Genomic DNA, 25,870 nt, shown 5'->3' with positions numbered 1-25,870 from the left:
TTTTCAGGGGGAGAAGGAGTGTCTGAACTCTGAGACCACAGAGTTAAAGCAGAAGGTTCGTTACCTGCAGGATCAGCTGCTGCCCCTCAGTAAACAGAGAGAGTACCAGGAGAAAGAGATACAGCGCCTCAACAGGGTCAGTACTGTGTGTGTGTGTTTACACTCTGTGTGTACTGTGTGTGTGTGTGTGTTATCTAACTTACTCTGTCTCCCCCTGCCACCCTTCAGGCTCTAGAGGAGGCCTTGAACCTGCACCCTCCCCCCTCCTCCCAGCAGCCACCGGTCCAGGGCGCCAGTGGTAACCACGGTGACGGGCCTAGTAACTTGAGGAGGCAGGAGCTGCTCACCCAGATAGCAGTGTTAATGGAACAGGTCAGTCAGACACTTTCTGAGCTAATTGATCCAGTTCAGTGATTGGCTATATTTCATGGACCAACTGGCAAGTGTCTTTACTGACATTTTCAACCTATCCCTGACCGAGTCTGTAATACTTACATGTTTCAAGCAGACCACCATAGTCTCTGTGCCCAAGAACGCGAAGGTAACTTGCCTAAATGACTACCGCCCCGTAGCACTCACGTCTGTAGTCACGAAGTGCTTTGAAAGGCTGGTCATGGGCTCACAACACCATCATGTCAGAAACCCTAGACCAACTCCAATTCGCATACCGCCCCTACAGATACACAGAATATGAAATCTCAATTGCACTCCACACTGCCCTTTCACACCTGGACAAAAGGAACACCTATGTGAGAATGCTATTCATTGACTACAGCTCAGCGTTCAAAACCATAGTGCCCACAAAGCTCATCACTAAGCTAAGGACCCTGGGACTAAACACCTACCTCTGCAACTGGATCCTGGACTTCCTGACGGGCCACCCCCAGGTGGTAAGGGTAGGCAACAGCACATCTGCCACGATGATCCTCAACACAGGGGCCCCTCAGGGGTGCGTGCTTAGTCCCCTCCTGTACTCCCTGTTCACCCACGACTGCGTGGCCGCGCACGACTCCAACACCATCATTAAGTTTGCAGACGACACAACGGTGGTAGGCCTGATCACCGACAATGATGAGACAGCCTATAGGGAGGAGGTCAGAGACCTGGCAGTGTGGTGCCAGGACAACAACCTCTCTCTCAATGTGTGCAAGTCTAGGTCCAAAAGGCTCATAACAGCTTCTACACCCAAGCCATTAGACTGCTGAACAATTAATCAAATGGCCACCCAGACTATTTGCATTGACACCCCTACTGCTGCTAGTCAGTGTTTACTATCTATGCATCTACCTACATGGACAAATTACCTCAACTAACCTGTACCCCCACACATTGACTCAGTATCCCCTGTGTATATAGCCTCGTTATTGTTAGTTTATTTTGTAATAAGTAAGCATTTCATGGTACGGTCTACTACACCTGTTGTATTCTGCACATGTGAGAATAAAAATTGTATTTGATTTCACGTACCTGGTGTGCCAGGTCTTCCGGAAAAAAGTGTAACTCACCAACTTAGTATCCGAGGTAATTATCCTGCATCTACTCTCTCAGGTGAAGATCTTTGAGGAGGACTTCAGGAAAGAGCGGAGCGACAGGGAACGAATGAACGAGGAAAAGGAGGACTTGAGGAGACAGGTGGAGAGGCTGCAGGGTCAGATGACCAACCTCACCAATCAGGTTAGGAGCTGCTTTCTGCTGTGTCCTAAATGGCACTCTATTCCCTATGTAGGTGCACAATGCTGTGGGCCCTGGTCAAAAGTAGTGCACTGTATAGGGAAGATGGTGCCACTTGGGACACAGACTGTTTCACAGCACTTTGCATTGAATAGGGAGGTTCTCATCTCCTCCACCTCCCATGTGTGGGTTTTCCTGATGTCTGTTCATACATTTGAGTTGGTTTGTTCCGCTCAGCTTCACCAGGCCCAGAACGAGTGTCAGAGAGAGAGAACAGAGAGATGCAAGCTGGAGAGACTACAGATGCAGCATCATAAACAGGTACTGTAGTCACCAGGCCTAAGTCCCTTCTCATCTCCCAGTATAGACCGGTTTAGCTTGGCTTCAAATGGCTGTGGTGAACCTAGTCAATTAGCACAGGTATTATAGGCTAACCCCTCAGTCCAACAGACAGACGGGGCTTGTCTTCACATGGCTGTGGTGGTAAACCTATCAGTCTAGTTTCACCTAGCACTTAGACCTCTTTTTGAAATAATGACAGCAATAGGATGGATTTTCTCCTGATTTAGATGAGTAAAAATGTCTGTGTGCTGCGCTTCACTTCCTTCCACTCTGTTTTGAGGAGCACCAACTAGGGCTGTGCTTTACTCCAGTTATATCTCAAAACTAGTATCTTATATCTCAAAACTACTGGAACATTCCTCTGCCTGGCTGAAAACAACCCCACCGTATTTCCAGACGTAGATCAACTAGATCTGTTGCGTGAAATCCAAGTGACTGGGCGCTGTGCTTCCTCTACCTGCCTGCTTGCCCTGCATTACTCTGACCGGGGTTACCGAGGTGTGTGTCCCTGTGTTCCCTGGTAGGGCCAGCAGCAGCAGGAGAGGCGTACCTCAGACCCCTCCTCAGGCACCATGAACGGCCCTCTGAGCCCTCCCTACTGTGGTCCCTTTGTGCAGGTGGCTCCAGGAGGAGGGCTGGACGGCTGGCCAATACACCCCAGGATACCCACCAACCCAACAGTTTCTGCCGGCGGCGTAGCGCCACCGGGACGTGGCGACTTCCCACCCCTCACAACGGTAAGGGTCCGTATCACAATATATCAGCGAAAAATTACGTGTTTCTTATTGGACTAGTTCAGGTAGTCGGTCCGTTTGGTTCCTAGTGAATATGGTAACCTAATCCCAAATGGACCCCTAGCCGCTACTCTTAGATCATAGCTGCTGACAGAGGAGCTTTTCCCCCTTACCAGTAAGCAGCTACTTGCTCTTTGGAGGCTTAGGCCGGGTTACTGTAAGGCACTTTGTGACAACTTATGTAAAAAGGACTATATGAATAAAATGTGATTGACTGACATTGTGCTCTCTGTTCTGCTTTGGTCCATCAGGGAAACCCGTGGCAGCAATCGTTCCCCCAGCCCAGAGGCTCCAGGGGACCCGGAGCCGGGGAAGGATCCAGACCACCTCCAGAGAACACGGGTATGTTGACACAAATTATGGCCAATGGGAAAAGGGTTGAAAAATTCTGGTAACATTTCCAAAATTCGTGGAAATTGCCATTTTTAGATTTATAGCTTCTATCAAAAAGGTTCTATACTTCTATTAAAGTAAGGGAAATCAACACAAAACCAGACACTTCATCGCTTCAAACCCTTCATTCTGGGTTGTACAATCTAATTAGTATGGTAATACTAACATCATAATAAAGGTTCAACTTAGATTCACTCCCGTTAATAGATCATAAATACACACACATACACAGCATGTTAAAAACACAATTAGGCAAACTAAGCAAAAAAACACAAGCTGCAGCCCATTTTGTTCTTTGCCTCTGGCCTCTATTTGCACAATAAATAATTCCATCTAACCCATAACACATGAATTGCTCCACTTTATATAGTTATATAAACATACTAAAAACTTGCTCAAGTCAATTATTCAGTTTCCAACAATCCCTCATCTGGAACAATGATCACTCGCATGTTCCACACGACCGAGAAACCATATTGACTTTCACAGGGAAGAGTGAGAACACATGTTTATAACAGTTTCACACCAACCTTGATCAGAATGAGATTGGGGCAAGGTTAGCTAGCTCAAGCTTCAGTCTAGTGGCTCTCCTCACATTTTAGTGGCTCTGTCTCTCTAGAAGCCTCACTTTTCCAAATCATAATTAGAACTATTGGTAAATGAATCAACCCACATGTAGAATGACAGTCCTTAGTGCTTCACGTTGGTTCTATCGCTTTAATTTCAGACCCTCAATTTAGCACACACTGATACTGGCAGAATGTACATTTACATTGACATACAGTATATTCATCTTATATTTCTAGCATTCACTTTTCTCATCGCGGCCCCTATTTGTGGTAATGACAGACTGGTATCTCAATGCATTCTTAGTCTAAATTTACTATCAATTCTGTAGTGTGCAGACCTCCACAATCAACCTGATACCCCAAATAAACAATTTTGGGCAAGCCTAAATCAATTACGGCCCGGTTGAACACCCCCCCCCCCCCCCCCCTCCTTCACGGCACTTAATCTTTTGGCGTTTTCTTCATTTTCTTATTCAGAAAGCTTTACAGTTAGTCCTCCCAATGGCACACATGTCTAACATGTTCAAAGTGGATGGCCCTTGATATTTTCCCAATTTTTCTTTCAATATCTGGGGAATAGTCTGATTTTCCCAAGCAGACGAATCTCTCACCACCATCTTTTACGGTCCTGGTCCATTTTCCTAGCAGTACACCAGCAGCATGAGAGAAGTTTGGATGGGCTCTCTCTCCATGCTCACTCCACGTGGACTCATGTTGCACTACTGAGAAAAAAGGCAGTTGATAGCTATCAGCTGAATGCTGTGTACAGTTTGCTGGCTCGGACTCAGGTCTCATGATAGAAATGGGGAAGGGCCATAGTGAACGCCATTACTTCAGCCGGTTAGAGGGGGTGAGGCTCAAACTGTTCTTGGTCAAATTATCCCTTCCATCTGTGGCCACCTTCGCCATAAGCTTGGGAGAGAGAGGACCAACCAGAACAACCGTTTAGTTTAGGGCATTTCTGATTCAGGAAATCCAGACAAACGATGCACTGTATGACCAACTATTACTACTACTAATGTTCTTAATACAAACTTCTAAGACAAATGTCAAAGAGAATAACAACACACTGTTGAAACCATTTTTTGCAAATTGGCTTATACTCCCTAATCATATCGATGACCTCACCGCAGAGTGACCGGGTCAGGGAGTCAGAGGACTAATACTTAGGGAGAAATCTCAACTATACAGCAGACCAAATTTGGTGAGATTTGTATTGAAGCAAGACAAAAACAAAACGGCTGCAATACACTTCATATAATCGCTCTACACTTCTTTATATAATCGCTCTACACTTCTTTATATAATCGCTCTACACTTCTTTATATAATCGCTCTACACTTCTTTATATAATCGCTCTACACTTCTTTATATAATCGCTCTACACTTCTTCATATGTCACTCGAGGTGGGGAAAACTTCAATCCATTTGGAGTAACTGTCAACCATTACCAACATATTTCTTATTTTTATAGGCAGGCCTGTGAACAAAATCAATTAGCATATTTACCAAAGGTCCCCAGGGGACTGGTAATCACCCCTTTAGACACACGACTCCCATAGTGATTCATGCATCCCCCCAAAAAACAACACTGCCAGTTAAATAAAAAATAAACTAATTAGAATTACAGCTCTTGATAACTCCATAAAAACATAATTGTATCCCATAAGGAAATAATAAAATAGACTAGAGACAAGATTCCTGTCATTCAGGGGCAGCGTTCTCTCACTGTCATGGTCCGAATCACACACAGGACTATTGATGATGATTTAGAAGAAGTTTATAATTTATCAGTGTTTACATATTACATTTAAATCTCACCCAATGTCTATAGCCTTTCTAGTCAATCAATCAATTTTATTTTATATAGCCCTTCGTACATCAGCTAATATCTCGAAGTGCTGTACAGACACCCAGCCTAAAACCCCAAACAGCTAGTAATGCAGGTGTAGAAGCACGGTGGCTAGGAAAAACTCCCTAGAAAGGCCAAAACCTAGGAAGAAACCTAGAGAGGAACCAGGCTATGAGGGGTGGCCAGTCCTCTTCTGGCTGTGCCCTTCTAGTGAGGGTAATCAGTCCTCACCAAAAAGTCAAGAGGTCAGAGGTCATTCCACCCCATTAACTTCTCTGGGATATGTGGGACGCTAACGTCCCACTTGGCCAAAAGCCAGTAAAAATGCAGAGCGCAAAATTCAAATAAATTACTATAAAAATGTAACTTTCATGAAATCACACATGAAAAATACCAAATTAAAGCTACACTTGTTGTGAATCCAGCCAACATGTCAGAATTCAAATAGGCTTTTCGGCGAAAGCAAACTATGCTATTATCTGAGGATAGCAACAGAGTAAACAAAGATAAGCATATTTCAACCCTGCAGGCGCGACACAAAACGCAGAAATAAAAATATAATTCATGCCTTACCTTTGACGAGCTTCTGTTGTTGGCACTCCAATATGTCCCATAGACATCACAAATGGTCCTTTTGTTCGATTAATTCCATCGATATATATCCAAAATGTCAATTTATTTGGCGCGTTTGATCCAGAAAAACACTGGTTCCAACTTGTGAAACGTGACTACAAAATATCTCAAAAGTTACCTGTAAACTTTGCCAAAACATTTCAAACTACTTTTGTAATACAGCTTTAGGTATTTTTTTACGTAAATAATCGATAAAATTGAAGACGGGATGATCTGTGTTCAATACAGGATTAAAACAAACTGTAGCTAGCTTTCTGGTCACGCGCCTCTAACAAACAGTACACAACAAGTGACCATCGTTCAAAATGGCCGTACTTCTTCATTACACAAAGGAAAAAACCTCAACCAATTTCTAAAGACTGTTGACATCCAGTGGAAGCGGTAGGAACTGCAAGAAGGTCAATTAGAAATCTGGATTCCCAATGAAAATCCATTGAAAAGTGACCTAAAAAATATATAATCTGAATGGTTTGTCCTCGGGGTTTCGCCTGCTAAATAAGTTCTGTTATACTCACAGACATGATTCAAACAGTTTTAGAAACTTCAGAGTTTTCTATCCAAATCTACTAATAATATGCATATCTTATCTTCTGGGGATGAGTAGCTGGCAGTTGAATTTGGGTATGCTTTTCATCCAAACGTGAAAATGCTGCCCCCTATCCTAGAGAAGTTAAGTGAATGTTTATTTCCCTTTTCTTTCCCTGTACCTCAGACTCATTATTTTACATTGGGTTTTTCAGTACAATACTTATCAAGATAATTTACATGTGTGCAACCTAAACTCGGACAATAAATACTTCAGAACATTTTAAATAGTGTGCCCTCTAAGGTGCCGTCCTTTCTAACCTTTGAAAAAACCAACTGAAACCAAAATAAAAAGATCCCACACAATAAATCAAACACAGTAAATAAACATGTACTTAGTTTTCACGATGCTACATTTTAATCAGTTCAAAAACATCTGAATCCAGTTTACTGCGTCTTGGGCAGGAAGTCTTGATAAAACCATGCGTATACAGATTTATACTTCAGACACATCACACGATACTGTCCCGTTGAGCGGAATGGGCACCTTCTCCTTCTTTTTGACCTGTTGCATTGACATTATGTCCCTGTGACATCAACTAGTCAAAATATGTTGTTTAACAAATCTGCTAGGACCTTCAAAAAGTTGGTGCTGGTTTATCAGCTCTTGGATCTACATAAAATCTGGACACAGTTCCACGTAATGGAAACAGATTTTTGCTTTAGATTACATTACCTTACTTACTTAAATCACTGGTATATTCAAACTATCGAATTGAGAAATAATTGGAAATGGTCAAAAGCGTATCTTATTCATTATATTCCCACTGTCCCTTACAGCCTCTGAGTACTGGCGGCCTATCTATGGGTACATAGGAAGCTTATCTCTAACACAACAACAGATGGCAGCCTCTAATTTATTATCAGTCCCAAGGCCTAATCCTTCTGTTCGTCATGTGACCTTGTATAGAAACATTTACTTCTTCAAATTACTAAGACTCTAGTCTCTATTCATTAAGGTGCTATCTGAAAGCCACTAATATTGCTATTTACTTTGTTACTTTCACTTGTCTCCATATCCGTTTCCTTCAACTAGGACTCTCAAGACCCTTCCAATCACTACTGCTAATACACACGGATCACTCTCAAACAATGTTCTGCTTTTACCCCTATTTTAAGGTTTAAAAACAAAACAAACATTACTTTCTCGTTATTGGAAGGCATTGTTTTAATTTTAGTCTACCCTAACAATGTTACTCTATAGATGTATTACCAATTTCTGTTGGATATTCACTTTATGCTTCACACTTTAATAAATGTCTATTTTAAGATTAACAGTAATGCACCGAATTTATAAAATACATCTGATAATTCAGAAGGAAAGAGAAACTTGAGGGAACTTCCTTTTTTAAAGTTAGCTCTCAAGACTAGTCTCTTTCTTGGATCAACTTTCACTATAACTGGGCTGGCACTGTCTATCAGCCCCATATAGATGGCGTGCTCTGTCTATAATAAGTCTCTACTAGGAAGTTAAACTCTGGTAACCCATTATACATTGTTACTTTATCAAAGCTCTAGTGACCCATTTATACTCTTCACAAATTCCTCCTTTACACTAGTGTTCTATTTAACAGCATATTCGGATATAGTACACTTTCCTTTCACATACAAAATCCCTATATAACATTAATCAACTTAGATATTTACATCCACAGCAATGATCAGAGTGCAGCCAGACCAGCCAGAGAAGTACACATATCCCGGTCGAGGAAATCTCAGTGTCCGAGGGCATCAATAAACTCTAGCCTTCATTGTTACAGCCCTTACCCATCTCAGCTGTTACCCTCTCAGATTTTTCAATGGCTTCTCCTGTCAGTGCTCACTACCTGTATATTGAGGGGCGGTGGTGGACTCAGATCACACAGAACCTGGTTGGGGTATTCATTCAGACACGCACCTCTTTCACACCGGAGCTAGTCCCCTGACGGCTCTTATTCCCTCAGCACTTAATTGCAATAATATTCGTTATTATCCAAATTTAAATCGGCTTAACACATCCTTTCCGCACTCACAGCCACATTCACTTAGTACTATTCCCAAACACACTCAGTAATCTCTGTTATTACTCCATTTGCATCTTCAACGATTCTCTTGTCGTTACTTCCTATGCACCATATGTATCTTCCTATATACATATAAAATAACACCTTGTGCTATTATCAGTGGCTGCAGACCACGTAGACACTTCCAATAAATGCCCACAGACAGCTGTCAGCGGGGCATGGTACTGTTATTCGCCCTAGTCTTTTCTAGAAGACTAGCTTTAGCCTTCTTCCACGGCCATATGTATCTTCAAAGGTTCCTCTACAGTCGCCATAGATTCTACAGTATCTATACTGTCTACAGTAGCTATAGTCTGTGTCTGTAGTCATAGATGCTATAGACTCTATAGTCTGTGTCTATAGTCATAGATGCTATAGACTCTATAGTCTCGCCGCATCCCATACATATAGAATAACGCCTCGTGCTATTACTTAAGACTAGTGGTACCCTCCTTAATTTTGTTTAGTTTTATTCTTTATTTTATACAAATTCATTTAAATTGACTTAATGAAATTCAGTCGCAGTGTCCCTCAACTGGGCAGCTCACAGTAAGGTTCTGGTCTGGGTTAGTCCTCATCGTCTTTTGGTCAGGCGGGAATTTCCCTCACGCTTCATAAAATGCGGCACGGGTTTCCCACGCAAACCCTCACTGGAGAGCTCTGCAGTCAGAATCAATCATCCCATTCGAGACGCCAAAATGTAATGGAAATTCTACACATGGACACTCCAAGTCAATCTTAAATTAATAATGATTTAACAGCAAGCTGGAGAGGTCACAGTCGAACTTAGATGCATAAAGAACCGGTCTGAAGTGAGCTCTGCCGCGGCAGTCCCCTTAGTTCTCTTACAGTGCATTCGGAAAGTATTCAGACCCTTTTTGACTTTTTCAACATTTTGCGTTACAGGCTTATTTTTAAAATGGATAAAAAAAAAAAAAATGTCCCACATCAATCTACACACAATACCCCATAATGACAAAGTGAAAACAGGTTTTAGAAATGTGTTAATTTATTAAAAACAGATGCCTTATTTACATAAGTATTCAGACCCTTTGCTATGAGACTTGAAATTGAGCTCAGGTGCATCCTGTTTCCATTGGTCACCCTTGATATTTCTACAACTTGATTCGAGTCCACATGTGGTAAATTCAATTGATTGGACATGATTTGGAAAGGCACACACCTGTCTATATAAGGTCCCACAGTTGACAGTGCATGTCAGAGCAAAAACCAAGCCATGAGGTCGAAGGAATTGCCTGTAGAGCTCCGAGACAGGATTCTGTCGAGGAACAGATCTGGGGAAGGGTACCAAAACATTTCTGAAGTATTTAAGGTCCCCAAGAACACAGTGGCCTCCATCGTTCCTAAATGGAAGAGGTTTGTAACCACCAAGGCTTTTCCGAGAGCTGGCCAAACTGAACAATCGAGGGAGAAGGGCCTTGGTCAGGGAAGTGACCAAGAACCCGATGGTCACTCTGACAGAGATCCAGAGTTCTTCTGTGGAGATGGGAGAACCTTCCAGAAGGACAACCATCTCTGCAGCAGTCCACCAATCAGGCTTTTATGGTTGAGTGGCCAGACGGAAGCCACTCCTCAGTAAACATGACAGCCCACTTGGAGTTTGCCAAAAGGCACCTAAAGGACTCTTAGACAATGAGAAACAAGATTCTCTGGTCTGATGAAACCAAGATTGAACTACGTGGCCTGGATGCCACGCGTCACGTCTGGAGGAAACCTGGCATCATCCCTACAGTGAAGCATGGTGGTAGCCGCATCATGCTGTGGGGATGTTTTTCAGCAGCAGGGACTGGGAGACTAGTCAGGATCAAGGGAAAGATGAATGGAGCAAAGTACAGAGATCCTTGAATAAAACCTGCTCCAACAGAACAACGACCCTAAGCACACAGCCAAGACAATGCAGGATTGGCTTCGGGACAAGTCTCAATGTCCTTGAGTGGCCCAGCCAGATCCCGGACTTGACCTCGATCAAAAACCTCTGGAGAGACCAGAAAATAGCTGTGCAGCGACGCTTCCTATCCAACCTGACAGAGCACGAGAGGATCTGCAGAGAAGAATGGGAGAAACTCCCCAAATACAGGTGTGCCAAGCTTTTGGCGTCATACCCAAGATGACTCAAGTTTTTGCTTTGTCATTATGGTGTATTGTGTGTAAATTGAGGGTAAAAAACAATTTAATCAATTTTAGAAAATGAAGGGGTCTGAATACATTCCGAAAGCACTGTGTATATACTGTGGTTCTTCCTTTTAAAAGTTGCATCGTACTGCAGCACAGATTGCGGGGTGCTGCAGTATTCTATGGCACGTTATGTAAGTGTCAGCCGTTGTTGCCAGAATTACGCAATTTACCACAAACAGTCACAGCATAAGCTCAAAACTTTTAAAGGAATAACCACTGTACTGCTTACACAGACAAGTTATATTTGCTTGATTTTAGCTAATGCATTATTCATAATAATTCATCATTAACATTTGGTTCATGCATGTGACTGACCAATACCTCACGAGGCTTGAATCTGAGATATCCCTTTCCGTTCTCAAAACAATGTTCTGTGCGTACTGCCAAGTTGCAGATACTGATAGTGAGGATTCCTCCCACGCACGATCATTCAGTCACTTGCATGAACCCAGTCGAATTGGTTATTATAAACGCACAAACAATTTACCTTCACACCTGGTTTGAAGATCACCCGGAATAAGGATACATAAGCAGGAAATCCTGATTCCTCCAACCAGGATTTCTGGTTGGGAAAGTTCCCAGAATTTTGCAACCCTACCAGGAAAACATATTACATTTTTTGCAAATCTCTCACTTTTTTTTTTTCTGTCTCTCATCCATTAACAAATGGTCTCTTTTGCTTTCCCATTCTCTCTCGCTTTTTTTTCTGTCTCATCCATTCACAAATGGTCTCTTTTGCTTTCCCATTCTCTCTCGCTTTTTTTTTTTTCTGTCTCTCATCCATTCACAAATGGTCTCTTTTGCTGTTAAACGTTTTCCTCTACTCTGTCTATAGATCAGTCCACAGCAACTGGGTTTGTAAAAAGAGAGCGACAGAATATTGACCCTGGAAAGCACTAAGGGCCTCTCCACCGTTCGTTCTTTCGTTGCCTCACCATGGAGCCAGCTGGGTGGTAGAAGCATGAATCAGTTTTCAGTTGACCCGGTGTGATTTGAACTATAATTTTCCTACTGAACTGTAGATATCCTGTTGTAATGTTGTTGATACTTGCCTTTTATAAGCCTACTTGTGAGACAAACACTGTTTTCGCCCTTCAGAATTATAATACATCAATATTACCATTTAGATGTGTTTCTTTTTTTTAACCTCATATTATTTTGGGGGAGATTCAATATCTGCTTTATATGATTCTATGCAGGAACTGAAGTCATTTTGTGTAATAGGTTGAAATTTATCGAAATGTAATATTAAAACAATATACCTATGTGATTATCAGCTGTTGACGATCGTCCCACTGCAAATATTATAATTATAATTTTTATTTTTTATTTACAAAGCTGTTTTGTTTCTTGTAGGGTTAAGGGGTCCATTCTCCCATGTCAGTAACATCCAATTCTACTTGTATTCATTCCAACGATATATAATTATATAGATAAATTGCCTTGGAATTGGAATCATAGAAGCGTAACCGTGGTGTTTCTTTGTTTTTCAGTACCATTGGTGTTCTAGAACTGTACTATGAGTGTAACTGTTCATAAAGTGATCGTTATAATACATCAAACTTGGGAAGTGAATTTAGCTGGTATTATCATGCCAAAAAAACATGGCTGTGGTGATTATTGATCATTTATTTATAATCTACTGTTTTGATGGTTGCATTGACTAAATGTAAATCACTTGTCTTTAGTAATGCTGTTATTTCTATGTTAGTGTACTCCCAATATATTGTAGCTATTGACATCGTATGTTCGTTACACACACACACACCCTCACAAGAGCACCTGATTGGCCAAAAATGACCAATGTCATTTCAATGCCACACCTTTTGCTTTGATTTCATTGGGTTAAATATTTGATCATCGATTCCAATATATATATTTACACGTCCTCAACATATTTACCCACAAAGCTGTCCAGTCATGTCTGGAGGATTGGGTCATTGGTCGTAGTGTACCCAGGCTTTGTCACAATAGTCTTGAATGGCTTCCTTTCCTGGTCTCGTTTCCTTCCCTACTGCTGACAGTTAGATATTACTACTGTAATGTGTAGTGCCTGTTCTGGTTACTTTAAACGTTAGCCTGCCTGAGCGCTCAGCTAGCAGTATGGTCAGTATAGGCGCTGTAAGTGCATTAATATGTGAATTTATATCGCGTTAACAGGGTACAATTGGTCTCCGTCATATTGCTTTAACCTGTCAGTCATGTCCTTTTTTGCATCAGTCAGAGGCGAGGAAATGAAGCTTTTAAAACTGAGACTCGACTAACCCCTAAGGTTCAGTAAGCCAGCCATTACCTCAGTAACAGCCCAGTGATAAACCACCTCCGCCAGATGGCACACTATCCCCTGTATAGTGCACTACTCTTGCTCCCGGCTCTGGTTAAAGGAAGTGCACTATATAGGGAATAGGGTGCCGTGTTGGTCCCATTCCTGACTCAGCTGGCTTCTGTCTCAATGCCCCTCTAAGACCAGCAGCTCTATACTAACGCCGATCTATCTACAGTATCTATCCGACAGTCCTGTGAACCTTTGTGACACTGTCAATAGAGCCGGCTTGAATTCCCAGCCGTGTACCTTTTACCTCAGGTACTTCTGTTGATCTGAGAGGATTGGATAGGTGTTGACAAAATGGCAACAATAAAAACTCCATTGTACGACAAGGTGGATTTATTGTTACCATATTGCTTATACCTTTCCAATGCTTTATCTCGACTAGTGTCTGGAGTTTAGGTGGCATGGGGTTGATTTTTTGGGGGGGGGATTGGTCACTACCCCTAGAGCTCCAATCCTCCTGATGTGTGCTTTGATTTGGTGGTAAACTAATGTTCTGTGTCTCCTCCTGAATCAAACCAATAACTCAACGCTATATAGGGTTGAAATATGTATCGTATTATAATCCTTATTGCGTTTTGTTTCATTCAGACTGCTGGTAAAAGATGGGTGTTTAATTCACAATGTTCACTGTAAATAGTTGGAACAGTCTTTTCTTTTCAAAGACAGATTCCAGAATGGGTCCGATAGTTGAATGGTGACGTTTTAAAAGTTGAATTGCACTTTGAAAGTAATGCTTTGTTTTCCTCTGACGGTTGTCCTTTTTCTGGTTTGTAGTTCTGGAGTTTTGCAGGAGGCAAAAGCACATTTACTGATGTGATGAGACGTTTTGTATTTGACTGGCTTAATAAACATATCCTAAATGTCTTTGTACATTTTACTCTGGTGTTTATTTTCATTTTTAAGTTTTTGTTTTCGACTTTAAAAGAACAGATTCTCTTAACAAACCATTGTTGACCTGGACATTTTGTGAAAGCATGCGAGTGGCCACACACCACAGGGCATCATCGTTTACAGGAAGAAGTTAGCACCACGCTCCATGTTGCATTGATGTGATTTATTGACATGAATTAGTCAGGCAGCAACAGTGGGTAACCAGGCGTCTGGTCTGGGTGGTAGGACGAGGAGGTAGTATGGCTCCCAGGGTTACCAGGCCCAGCCTGAATGCACTGAAGGACTGGCCTGGACCCTAGAACTCAGACTTGGCAACACAGAATCACTGTTTTCAAGCCTCACCTTCATACAACATGCCACCTCCTCTATGACCTACAACCCTTACCCAGTACCACCATCAACTGATTTCTAGACCTTCTACTCTACATATGGTTTGTCTGTTTTTTACAAGAGGGGGGGGGGGGTTGAAAAGGATGGGGGAAAAGTGTTATAGGACCATTTTGGTTTTCCTGATCCAGATTAAGCCTGAAATTATAATGTGAAGCATGGTCATTGGAGGATTTCAATTTGAAAGGGCTTTTTAGTCCAGAAAGAAGTTTAATCTGAACCCTGGAAACTGTGATTTCATGTATCTAAAGGGGCGTTCTCTAATAAATCTATTTTAAAAAGTCTAATCCAGCCTATCGGGGATGGAATGAATTCCATTTCAATTTACTCAACTGAAATGGAATTGACCCCAGCCCTGATGACAACACAGGCTGAGTCGCAAATGACACCCTATTCCTCATGTAATGAATTTCCAGTAATGCACTATATAGGGAATACTGTACATTTGGGACACAACCACAGTAAAACCTTAGTCAATGTTCTGCTGGGTGGACTGGGATAAGAGTTGATTGAAGTATTTGATGATGTCCATCCGAACCTCAGACACTGTGACCCGGGGGAACCACCTCATCACGGGCTTTCCGTCCGGTCCGACCAGGAACTTCTCAAAGTTCCACTTGATGTCGTTCATCTTCAGGGGCTCCCAGAACAGCCTGCTGGTGGGGTTCCCAAAGCTGTCCCCTACCGGCGGGCAGGAGTTCTAGAAGACAGGATTATAGGGTTAGAACAGTTCTAGAATAATGGGTTAAAACAGTTCTAGAAGGCAGGGTTAGAACAGTTATAGAAGGCAGGGTTAAAACAGTTCTAGAAGACAGGGTTAAAACGGTTCTAGAAGACAGGGTTAGAACAGTTCTAGAAGACAGAATTATAGGGTTAGAACAGTTCTAGAATAATGGGTTAAAACAGTTCTAGAAGGCAGGGTTAGAACAGTTCTAGAAGGCAGGGTTAAAACAGTTCTAGAAGACAGGGTTAGAACAGTTCTAGAAGACAGGGTTAGAACAGTTCTAGAAGACAGGATTATAGGGTTAGAACAGTTCTAGAATAATGGGTTAAAACAGTTCTAGAAGACAGGGTTAAAACAGTTCTAGAAGACAGGGTTAGAACAGTTCTAGAAGACAGGGTTAAAACAGTTCTAGAAGACAGGGTTAAAACAGTTCTAGAAGACAGGGTTAAAACAGTTCTAGAAGACAGGGTTAGAACAGTTCTAGAAGACAGGGTTAGAACAGTTCTAGAAGACAGGGTTAGAACAGTTCTAGAAGACAGGGTTAAAACAGTTCTAGAAGACAGGGTTAAAACAGTTCTAGAAGACAGGGTTAAAACAGTTCTAGAAGACAGGGTTAGAACAGTTCTAGAAGACAGGGTTAAAACAGTTCTAGAAGGGTTAAAACAGTTCTAGAAGACAGGGTTAAAACAGTTCTAGAAGACAGGGTTAAAACAGTTCTAGAAGACAGGGTTAGAACAGTTCTAGAAGGCAGGGTTAGAACAGTTCTAGAACACGGGGTTAAAACAGTTCTAGAAGGCAGGGTTAAAACCGTTAGTTTTAGAAGGCAGGGTTAGAACAGTTAGTTTTAGAAGACAGGGTTAGAACAGTTCTAGAAGACAGGGTTAAAACAGTTCTAGAAGACAGGGTTAGAACAGTTCTAGAAGACAGGATTATAGGGTTAGAACAGTTCTAGAATAATGGGTTAAAACAGTTCTAGAAGGCAGGGTTAGAACAGTTCTAGAAGGCAGGGTTAAAACAGTTCTAGAAGACAGGGTTAGAACAGTTCTAGAAGACAGGGTTAAAACAGTTCTAGAAGACAGGGTTAGAACAGTTCTAGAAGACAGGATTATAGGGTTAGAACAGTTCTAGAATAATGGGTTAAAACAGTTCTAGAAGACAGGGATAGAACAGTTTTAGAAGGCAGGGTTAAAACAGTTTTAGAAGGCAGGGATAGAACAGTTTTAGAAGGCAGGGTTAGAACAGTTTAAGAAGGCAGGGTTAGAACAGTTAGTTTTAGAAGACAGGGATAGAACAGTTTTAGAAGGCAGGGTTAAAACAGTTTAAGAAGGCAGGGTTAGAACAGTTAGTTTAAGAAGGCAGGGTTAGAACAGTTAGTTTTAGAAGGCAGGGTTAGAACAGTTAGTTTTAGAAGGCAGGGTTAGAACAGTTAGTTTTAGAAGGCAGGGTTAAAACCGTTAGTTTTAGAAGGCAGGGTTAGAACAGTTTTAGAAGGCAGGGTTAAAACAGTTTTAGAAGGCAGGGTTAGAACAGTTTTAGAAGGCAGGGTTAGAACAGTTTTAGAAGGCAGGGTTAGAACAGTTTTAGAAGGCAGGGTTAGAACAGTTTTAGAAGGCAGGGTTAGAACAGTTAGTTTTAGAAGGCAGGGTTAGAACAGTTTTAGAAGGCAGGGTTAGAACCGTTAGTTTTAGAAGGCAGGGTTAGAACCGTTAGTTTTAGAAGGCAGGGTTAGAACCGTTAGTTTTAGAAGGCAGGGTTAGAACCGTTAGTTTTAGAAGGCAGGGTTAGAACCGTTAGTTTTAGAAGGCAGGGTTAGAACAGTTTTAGAAGGCAGGGTTATAGGGTTAGGACAGTTCTAGAAGACATGGTTAGAACTAGGGTTAGGCAGGTTGTGTTGTCCTCTCATAAGGATTTTATGGGAGCTACAGTAAGGATCCCATGTCATACCCGTTTTGGCCAGACAGCATCAGATACATGGGCTACAAATACAGAGACAGAGGGGTGCTGTTTCGCTCACTCAGATGCTTTCTCATGTGATATGCAGTTGAAGTCGGAGGTTTACATACACCTTATCCAAATACATTTTAAACTCAGTTTTTCACAATTCCTGACATTTAATCCAAGTAAAAATTCCCTGTCTTAGGTCAGTTAGGATCACCACTTTATTTTAAGAATGTGAAATGTCAGAATAATAGCAGAGAGAATGATTTATTTCAGCTTTTATTTCTTTCATCACATTCCCAGTGGGTCAGAAGTTTACATACACTCAATTTGTATTTGGTAGCATTGCCTTTAAATTGTTTAACTTGGTGTCAAACGCTTCGGGTAGCCTTCCACAAGCTTCCCACAATAAGTTGGGTGAATTTTGGCCCATTCCTCCTGGCAAAGCTGGTGTAACTGAATCAGGTTTGTAGGCCTCCTTGCTCGCACACGCTTTTTCAGTTCTGCCCACAAATGTTCTATATGATTGAGGTCAGGGCTTTGTGATGGCCACTCCAATACCTTGACTGTGTTGTCCTTAAGCCATTTTGCCACAACTTTGGAAGTATGATTGGGGTCATTGTCCATTTGGAAGACCCATTTGCGACCAAGCTTTAACTTTCTGACTGATGTCATGAGATGTTGCTTCAATATATCCACATAATTTTCCTCCCTCATGATGCCATCTATTTTGTGAAGTGCACCAGTCCCTCCTGCAGAAAAGCACCCCCACAACATGATGCTGCCACCCCCGCGCTTCATGGTTGGGATGGTGTTCTTCGGCTTGCAAGCCTCCCCCTTTTTCCTCCAAGCATAACGATGGTCATTATGGCCAAATAGTTCTATTTTTGTTTCATCAGACCAGAGGACATTTCTTCAAAAAGTACGATCTTTGTACCCATGTGCAGTTGCAAACCGTAGTCTGGCTTTTTTTATGGCGGTTTTGGAGCAGTGGCTTCTTCCTTGCTGAGTGGCCTGTCAGGTTATGTCGATATAGGACTCGTTTTACTGTGGATATAGATACTTTTGTACCTGTTTCCTCCAGCATCTTCACAAGGTCCTTTGCTGTTGTTCTGGGATTGATTAGCATTTTCCGCAACAAAGTACGTTCATCTCTAGTAGACAGAACGCGTCTCCTTCCTGAGCAGGATGACGGCTGCGTGTTCCCACGGTGTTTATACTTGCGTACTATTGTTTGTACAAATGAACGTGGTACCTTCAGGCATTTGGAAATTGCTCCCAAGGATGAACCAGACTTGTGTAGGTCTACAATTTTTTCTTCTGAGGTCTTGGCTGATTTCTTTTGATTTTCCCACGATGTCATGCAAAGAGGCACTGAGTTTGAAGGTAGGCCTTGAAATACATCCACAGGTACACCTCCAATTGACTCGAATGATGTTAATTAGCCTATCAGAAGCTTCTAAAGCCATGACATAATTTTCTGGAGTTTTCCAAGCTATTTAAAGGCACAGTAAACTTAGTGTAACTTCTGACCCACTGGAATTGTGATACAGTGAAAAGTGAATAAGTGAAATATTCTCTTCTTTTTTTTATAAGTGAAATAATCTGTCCGTAAACAATTGTTTGAAAAATTACTTGTGTCATGCGCAAAGTAGATGTCCTAACCGACTTGCCAAAACTATAGTTTGTTAACAAGCAATTTGTGGAGTGGTTGAAAAACGAGTTTTAATGACTCCAACCTAAGTGTATGTAAACTTCCCAACTTCAACTGTAGATCCAGCCACTTGCTAATTGAAGGAAAATAATGAAGAAATATATTTTTTTAAATTTTTGGGGAAGCATGCCAACTTCCCTTGGCATCTGTGATACACCTACTGTAGTAGGCCTAGTGACAATCACCGAATGTCATTACACTGTTTTTAACAGATGTCTATTTCCATTCATCAAATGGCTCATGCGGGGGCGGCAGGGTAGCCTAGTGGTTAGAGCTTTGGGCCAATAACCGAAAGGTTGCAAGTTCAAATCCCCGAGCTGACAAGGTACAAATCTGTCGTTCTGCCCCTGAACAAGGCAGTTAACCCACTGTTCCTAGGCCGTCATTGAAAATAAGAATTTGTTCTTAACTGACTTGCCTAGTTAAATAAAGGTAAAAAATAATCATATTTTAAATGCACAGTGCACTGTTTGGATGCTGTAATTATTTTGGAGTGGACAAACATGTACAGCCGCAGGTAGCCTACTTTTTGAAGTCATTTGTTTGACAATCAGATGAAAACATAACTGGTTGTGTTCATGTCACATTAAAATGTCATACACTTTTACTGTTAAATGACACGTCTTTACTAATAATCCTATTAAAAACAGGTGTGCACCCAATAGCCCCCCCCTGAATGTCATGATATAATTCCCACTCTGTGTAACCCAGTTGCATATCTGTTACAGGGTGATTTTGCCAACTGTCACTTCCACAGTATCTGTCCAAGAATTCAGTCAGGATTATAGTGGGAAGTAAGTCGCCCAGAAAGGGTTATTGACCCGCTGTACACTAGGATGACAACAGCAATCACCTGAAGGATGGCAGAATTCTGGTCAATTTCCCCAAATGTTCCAGTTTTCCACAAGTCCTGGTTCCTCATGATTCCAGGAATCTTCTAACCAGGATTTCTGTAAAACCTGGACATTTTGGGTGTGTCCAGATTTTTGCAACCCTAATCAGTGGCTTACTTTGAGGAAAGTGTAGACTCCTTGTTCTGTGTCTCCGTTCACATCCCCCCTCTGGAATAGCAGGAAGTTTGGAACGAATCCATTTCCTGGTCGGACATGCCTGGAACCCAAGGAGAGATAGATACGCTTATCACTGGTGTGCTTCCCAAATGGCAATCTATTCCCTATATAGTGTGTTATTTTTGACCGGGCCCCATGAGGCTCTGGTCAAAAGTAGTGCACTATTTAGGGAATAGGGTGCCATTTGGGACACTGCCATTGCATAGACATGCTTTTGAGCCACTTAACGGACCGTTTTAATGGGTGCCTCACTCACTGAGCTATTGCCCTAGATAGACAGACTATGTGACACGAACACGAACCGCAACACTGTTAAGCCTCTTATACATACAAACTCTGCTTTCACCAGAGGTTAACAACCCAGGTTATAAAGCCAAATATACTGAAGGCAGACGCTGGGGAAACCAGGGTTTCTAGTCTGGTGTACATGGGGTTTAAGCTGGCCAGGAGTAGAGTCTAGGGTGGGCCAGAGGGACATGATACCATAGGAATATTGTATATGTTTCCCAGAGTGGGTTTATACCTCAGGGATTTGTATATGTTTCCCAGAGTGGGTTTATACCTCAGGGGTTTGTGTATGTTTCCCAGAGTGGGTTTATACCTCAGGGGTTTGTATATGTTTCCCAGAGTGGGTTTATACCTCAGGGGTTTGTGTATGTTTCCCAGAGTGGGTTTATACCTCAGGGGTTTGTGTATGTTTCTCAGAGTGGGTTTATACCTCAGGGGTTTGTGTATGTTTCTCAGAGTGGGTTTATACCTCAGGGATTTGTATATCGTTCCTTAGATGTTCTTTTCCATACTAAAAGAAGCTCTATTGATTGACAGAAGTATTACTGTCTTGTTCCCTGTATTCAGGACAATTGGATTAGTTTCAAGTTTCAGGTTTATTTCCCCTATGTAATAAAACATTGGTCATGTATATCGTATACATTACACCACTATGTCTTTTTTACCCCCTAAGGTCGATGTCTGCGCCCCAGCACAAATCTAATTAGCATAATACACAATTCCCCCATCAAAATCTGTCCGTTTAATGACGTATGTTTTTTTCATGTTAACGGATCTCTGAGACAAACAATACTTACTTTAGAGAGGCCAGAATCTCATGATTGTCTCCTGGCTCCTGTTTTCCAAACTGATTGGAGGGGAACCCGAGAATGGTGAACCCATAATCCTTCATCTCCTTGTGTAGTGCATTCAACTCTGATTTAGAGAACACACACACACACACACACACACACACACACACACACACATCAGATTTCAAAACAACGTACATTAAGTAGGGCGTACACTATAGTTCTTCCTCGTCTCGTCACATATGGACTAGCCTGTATCTCTTTGTTGAAGAGTGCTTTACGGGCTTCATTCAATCAGATCCGCTTTAGCCGACAACTGCATTGCGGGTTGTTTTGTCATGTCGGAGTTGGAACTGCGTTAGAGCTGTCAAATCCAAAAGCGACTCCCGGGCATTATACCTAAAGCGGACTTTGCCATTGGCTGCACGGAGTTGCATTCACAGAAATCTCATGCAGCCTTTGTTTACAAGTCAACACTGGAATGTGAGATGTAATCTACACCTCCAGTAGGCTGATAGAAATTCTCATTATTTTGTTTCATGATTTTTCTACGTGAGCCTCATTATTTCTAGATAGCCTACACTTCCTCCTTCTGACTGCAAACTCAAGTGAGGTAGGTGTGGCTTCCTGACAATGATCACAAGAACAGCTGCTCACTGATTTGACAGCTCCAATGCAGTTCCACCTCCGTCACTGCCAAAACATTAGTTATGTGGGTGTCAGCTAACGCCGGTTAACGCTTGATCTGATTGAATCTAGGCCTGTCAGTCAGTCAAGTCTGTTAGTCTATGCATGGACCTGCTCATTGTAAGAGGGATTTACAGTGAATCAGGTTGTGGGGTTTTGAGGATAAACTAAGTGTGGGTAAGGTTGGGCTGTATCCAGATGTTCATACCGTCTCAACGTTTCTGTACCATACCAGGGTATACCGAATGTGTTTCTGAGGCCGTTTGGCTCTCGACCTTCGCCTCTCCTCTCCATAGGGGAGTTTCAGCGATGAGACAAGAGTGTAACTACCAATTTGATATCACAAAATTGGGGAGAAATAAGGGGTAAAAGTACAAAAAAGAATATATTAAAATATATATATATATAATAATCATACCAACGGTATATCGATCAAGCTTAAGCATGGGGCTAGTCTACTGTTAGCTAACTCTCCTTTTAGCCTACTGTTAGCTAACTCAACTGTCAGCCTACTGTTAGCTAATTCAACTGTTAGCCTACTGTTATACTGTTAGTCTTAAGCCAGACAGTCTTACCCAGGTACTGGAAGGTGAGTCCTCAGTAAGAAGCTACGTTGACGAAGAGGACGGTCTTCCCCATGTACTCACTGAGGGAGACTGAACGACTCCCATTCAGGGTCTTAGCATTGTAGTTATAGATGGTGCCATCTTTTGATGGGTCACACACCTGAAGATCAACACACCACACACACACGTTTAGACATTTATGCATATTCTCTGCTGTACATTTATGCATGTGCTTTTTTTGTGGTGCTATCAGCTGTTAGTCTCAGAAAATAGGCCAAATGCATGTAGACCCGGTTTTCAATCTTCTACAAAAATCTAAACTAATCAATGACATCCAATAGTGATGTCTACCACTCTAGTCTTGTAGACAAAGAATGTAAGCACTATTATTCTCCTTGTTTGACATAATAAATCATGTGTATTTATCTGTCTAGGGCTGTCCCCGCTTAAAATACATCTTGGTCAACCGAGAGTCGTCTGTTCTTTCAACCAGTTGATTGGTCTAAATTTGTAAACGTGTATTTTTCCATATATAGACACACCCTATGTGTTTTTAATAAAATCAACTACATGCACTGAGCTTGTCTGATGCTTTAAGCCAGAGGTGTTAATCTAATTCCAAGGGGCTAGTGTCTGCTGGTTATGGTTTTTTCCTTTCAATTAAGACCTAGAACCAGGCGAGGGGAGTTCCTTACTAATACCTAGACAACCAGGTGATGGGCGTTCCTTACTAATCAGGCACCTTAATTCATCAATCAACTACAAGGGAAAAGTGAAAACCTGCAGACACTTGGCCCTCTATGGATTGAATTGGACACATCTGCTTTAAGCACACTGTTTGATGAAATAATTAAGACACACAAATGACTCAAAGAGGGAGCAAGAGATCAAGATAACCAGAACAAAAAATATATATTCCCAACCCTCCTCCTCCTCCCACCTGCCACGATGCTCCCGAAGGTGTGGGTAATAGGCTACACCTGGAGTCGGTAACCCTTTTTCATGTGGAGTGTCAATTTACAATTCATCTTAACATTTCTACCGATCTGTGGGGGAAGGAACTTGTAACGTTGTATCAACAATGAACTTGTAACGTTGTATCAACTATTCTGGGCCCTCAGAGTTTCCCTGCCAGAGTGAGCTCTGGACAGACACAGCTGTAGGCTATTTGCGCAAGGGATAAGAAGAAATCAGGTATTTTAAGATGAAAATACAATGAATAAATACACAAAACTCAGAAATTGAATGAAATAAACCAAAACAATTTTTTAACCAAAAACACAAAACATGCACATCAAATTAAATATTTTTCTTGATCAAATAACCACTTTTTGTGCCGTTTTAATTTACAATCCTTACAAACCACTTCATGTAAATGTACATTACTGTATTGTACATAGGCTGGTCATCTAGGTTTGTACCTGTAGACCTCTTTTTTTTCTTTCTTTTTTTTATTATTTATTTATTTTTTACCTGTAGACTTTCTATCACCATGGAGATAAAACAATGACCAATACAGTAATGGAGTACATTGAGACATCAAGTAGTTTGTGATGTGATGACGTGGCTCAGTTGGTAGAGCCCGATGTTTGCAATGCTAGAGTTGTGGGTTTGATTTCTATGGAGGCGTAGTTTGAAAATGTATCCACTCACTACTTTAAATCTCTCTGAATAAGAGCATCTACTAAAAATAAATAAATAGACCATTTCAGTTTTCACATCGAAATTTGTTGCATTTGCAAAAAAGCTAGAAAATGTACACTACTGTTCAAAAGTTTGGGGTCACTTAGAAATGTCCTTGTTTTTGAAAGAAAAGCAAATTTTTTGCCCATTAAAATAACATTAAATTGATCAGAAATACAGTGTAGACATTGTTAATGTTGTAAATGACTATTGTAGCTGGAAACGGCAGATTTTTTATGGAATATCTACATAGGCTACAGAGGCCCATTATCAGCAACCATCACTCCTGTGTTCCAATGGCACGTTGTGTTAGCTAATCCAAGTTTATCATTATAAAAGGCTAATTAATCATTAGAAAACCCTTTTGCAATTATGTTAGAACAGCTGAAAACTGTTGTTCTGATTAAAGCTCCAAGGATAGGTAAATATTTTGTTTTGTCCCCAGATTGATTATTTCTATTTGAACAACAAGCACTGGATTGTGAAATAAACAGAATAATATTTTACTCCACCGAAACGATAAAGCAAATATGACACATGTAAAAGATTAGCCTGTGTCGCAATTTAGTTATCCCGACCATATTTTCGAAGGAAATTATATTGTATCAATCGTAATATAACTAGGCTATATTATATATTCATCCATTTACAGCAGGAATTACCTGACTGAATGAGTCGCCTGCAGCCCAGTGCTGTAACAGCCCCAGTAGTATCAGAGGTAGGACCCACAGACTCTCCTGCATGCCCCGCATCGTGACAGTGAGAGGGACCTGTGTATGTCCGCTCCTTTTCCTTCCACGGGGATGTAGTCTATAATCTGTCCAGTATGATTTCTCCCTCGCCAAGCAACCACAACAAGATGACGCACACTTCCTTCTCAGCCAATACAAATCCAGAGCCCAGTCTCTAATGTTTTTCTTTCCTCACTGGGGTTCGTGTTGTTCTCACTTTTATAGTGCTGACGACTACCTTTTGACAGAGTAGATAGACACCTAGACAGGTCAGTCACCACACACTGACAAATGGCAGAGTAGATATCAAGAGTCTGTCACCACACACTGACAAATGACTGCCTTTTGACACGAAATTGGGGAGAAAAGAGGGTGAATGTACACCTTTTTATTTAATTTTTTAATAAATAAATCTGATGTCTATCATCATCATCATTATCATGTTTGATGTGGCAAATATAACTGCAAAGTGCAGACATGCACTTACAATATGATGCAATTGATTAATTCTACTAAATAAACTACCATGTGTTGGGAGAAGTAGGCCTACCAGAATACAAAATGTCATTCATATTTAAAAAAGAGAAATGATATTTAACTGCCTCCTTCAGTTGTTACCATGGTGAGCTGAGCCTCCAGCTGGCTACCCAGCAAACCCAAATTGGTTCAGAGAAAGTTCCCAGAACATTCGTTAGGTTGCTGCAAATGTTCTCATAAAACAAAAACTGTCCAGTCGTGGTTACATTATAATTATAGAATGTTTGTATAAAACATTAGCCTGATGTTGCAGGAACATTCCCCCCCAAAAAATGTAATCTGTTCCCAGAATGTTTTATTAGGTTGAGGGAACAGTCTGGTGAGAACATTGTGGGGACAACACAAAAGATATGTTCCCGAAACACAAAAACGGCCCAGTTGAGCGGATGATTCTACATTGTTTCTTTTAGGATGCAAAAAAACATTCACCTGATGTTACAAGACCATTCCCAGA

General features: G+C 41.4%; 1 protein-coding gene and 1 pseudogene across 10 annotated transcripts in view; one reads left to right on the top strand and one right to left on the bottom strand.

The window, feature by feature from the left end:
* tnip1 (TNFAIP3 interacting protein 1) overlaps positions 1-14,273 on the top strand; it is a 59,817-nt gene extending 45,544 nt beyond the window's left edge. For 6 of the 10 annotated variants that reach the window (XM_071399760.1, XM_071399761.1, XM_071399759.1 and 3 more), the window contains 7 exons: positions 8-136; positions 229-372; positions 1,549-1,674; positions 1,909-1,992; positions 2,538-2,756; positions 3,059-3,149; positions 11,913-14,273. In XM_071399760.1, the coding sequence (XP_071255861.1) occupies positions 8-136; positions 229-372; positions 1,549-1,674; positions 1,909-1,992; positions 2,538-2,756; positions 3,059-3,149; positions 11,913-11,977 (858 nt within the window). In that variant the 3' untranslated portion in view covers positions 11,978-14,273. The remainder of the gene's footprint in view (positions 1-7; positions 137-228; positions 373-1,548; positions 1,675-1,908; positions 1,993-2,537; positions 2,757-3,058; positions 3,150-11,912) is intronic. The other 4 variants (XM_071399758.1, XM_071399757.1, XM_071399762.1 and 1 more) reach the window with 3 other exon arrangements.
* A 181-nt stretch (positions 14,274-14,454) lies between these two features.
* Positions 14,455-25,065, bottom strand: LOC139574826 (glutathione peroxidase 3-like; annotated as a pseudogene).
* Between the last annotated feature and the right edge of the window lie 805 nt (positions 25,066-25,870).

Source organism: Salvelinus alpinus, chromosome 4 (assembly GCF_045679555.1).
Source record: "Salvelinus alpinus chromosome 4, SLU_Salpinus.1, whole genome shotgun sequence".
Classification (NCBI taxonomy): domain Eukaryota; kingdom Metazoa; phylum Chordata; class Actinopteri; order Salmoniformes; family Salmonidae; genus Salvelinus; species Salvelinus alpinus.
Note: the sequence above shows the minus strand (reverse complement) of the source record. Positions and strands in the feature narration are given on the sequence as shown.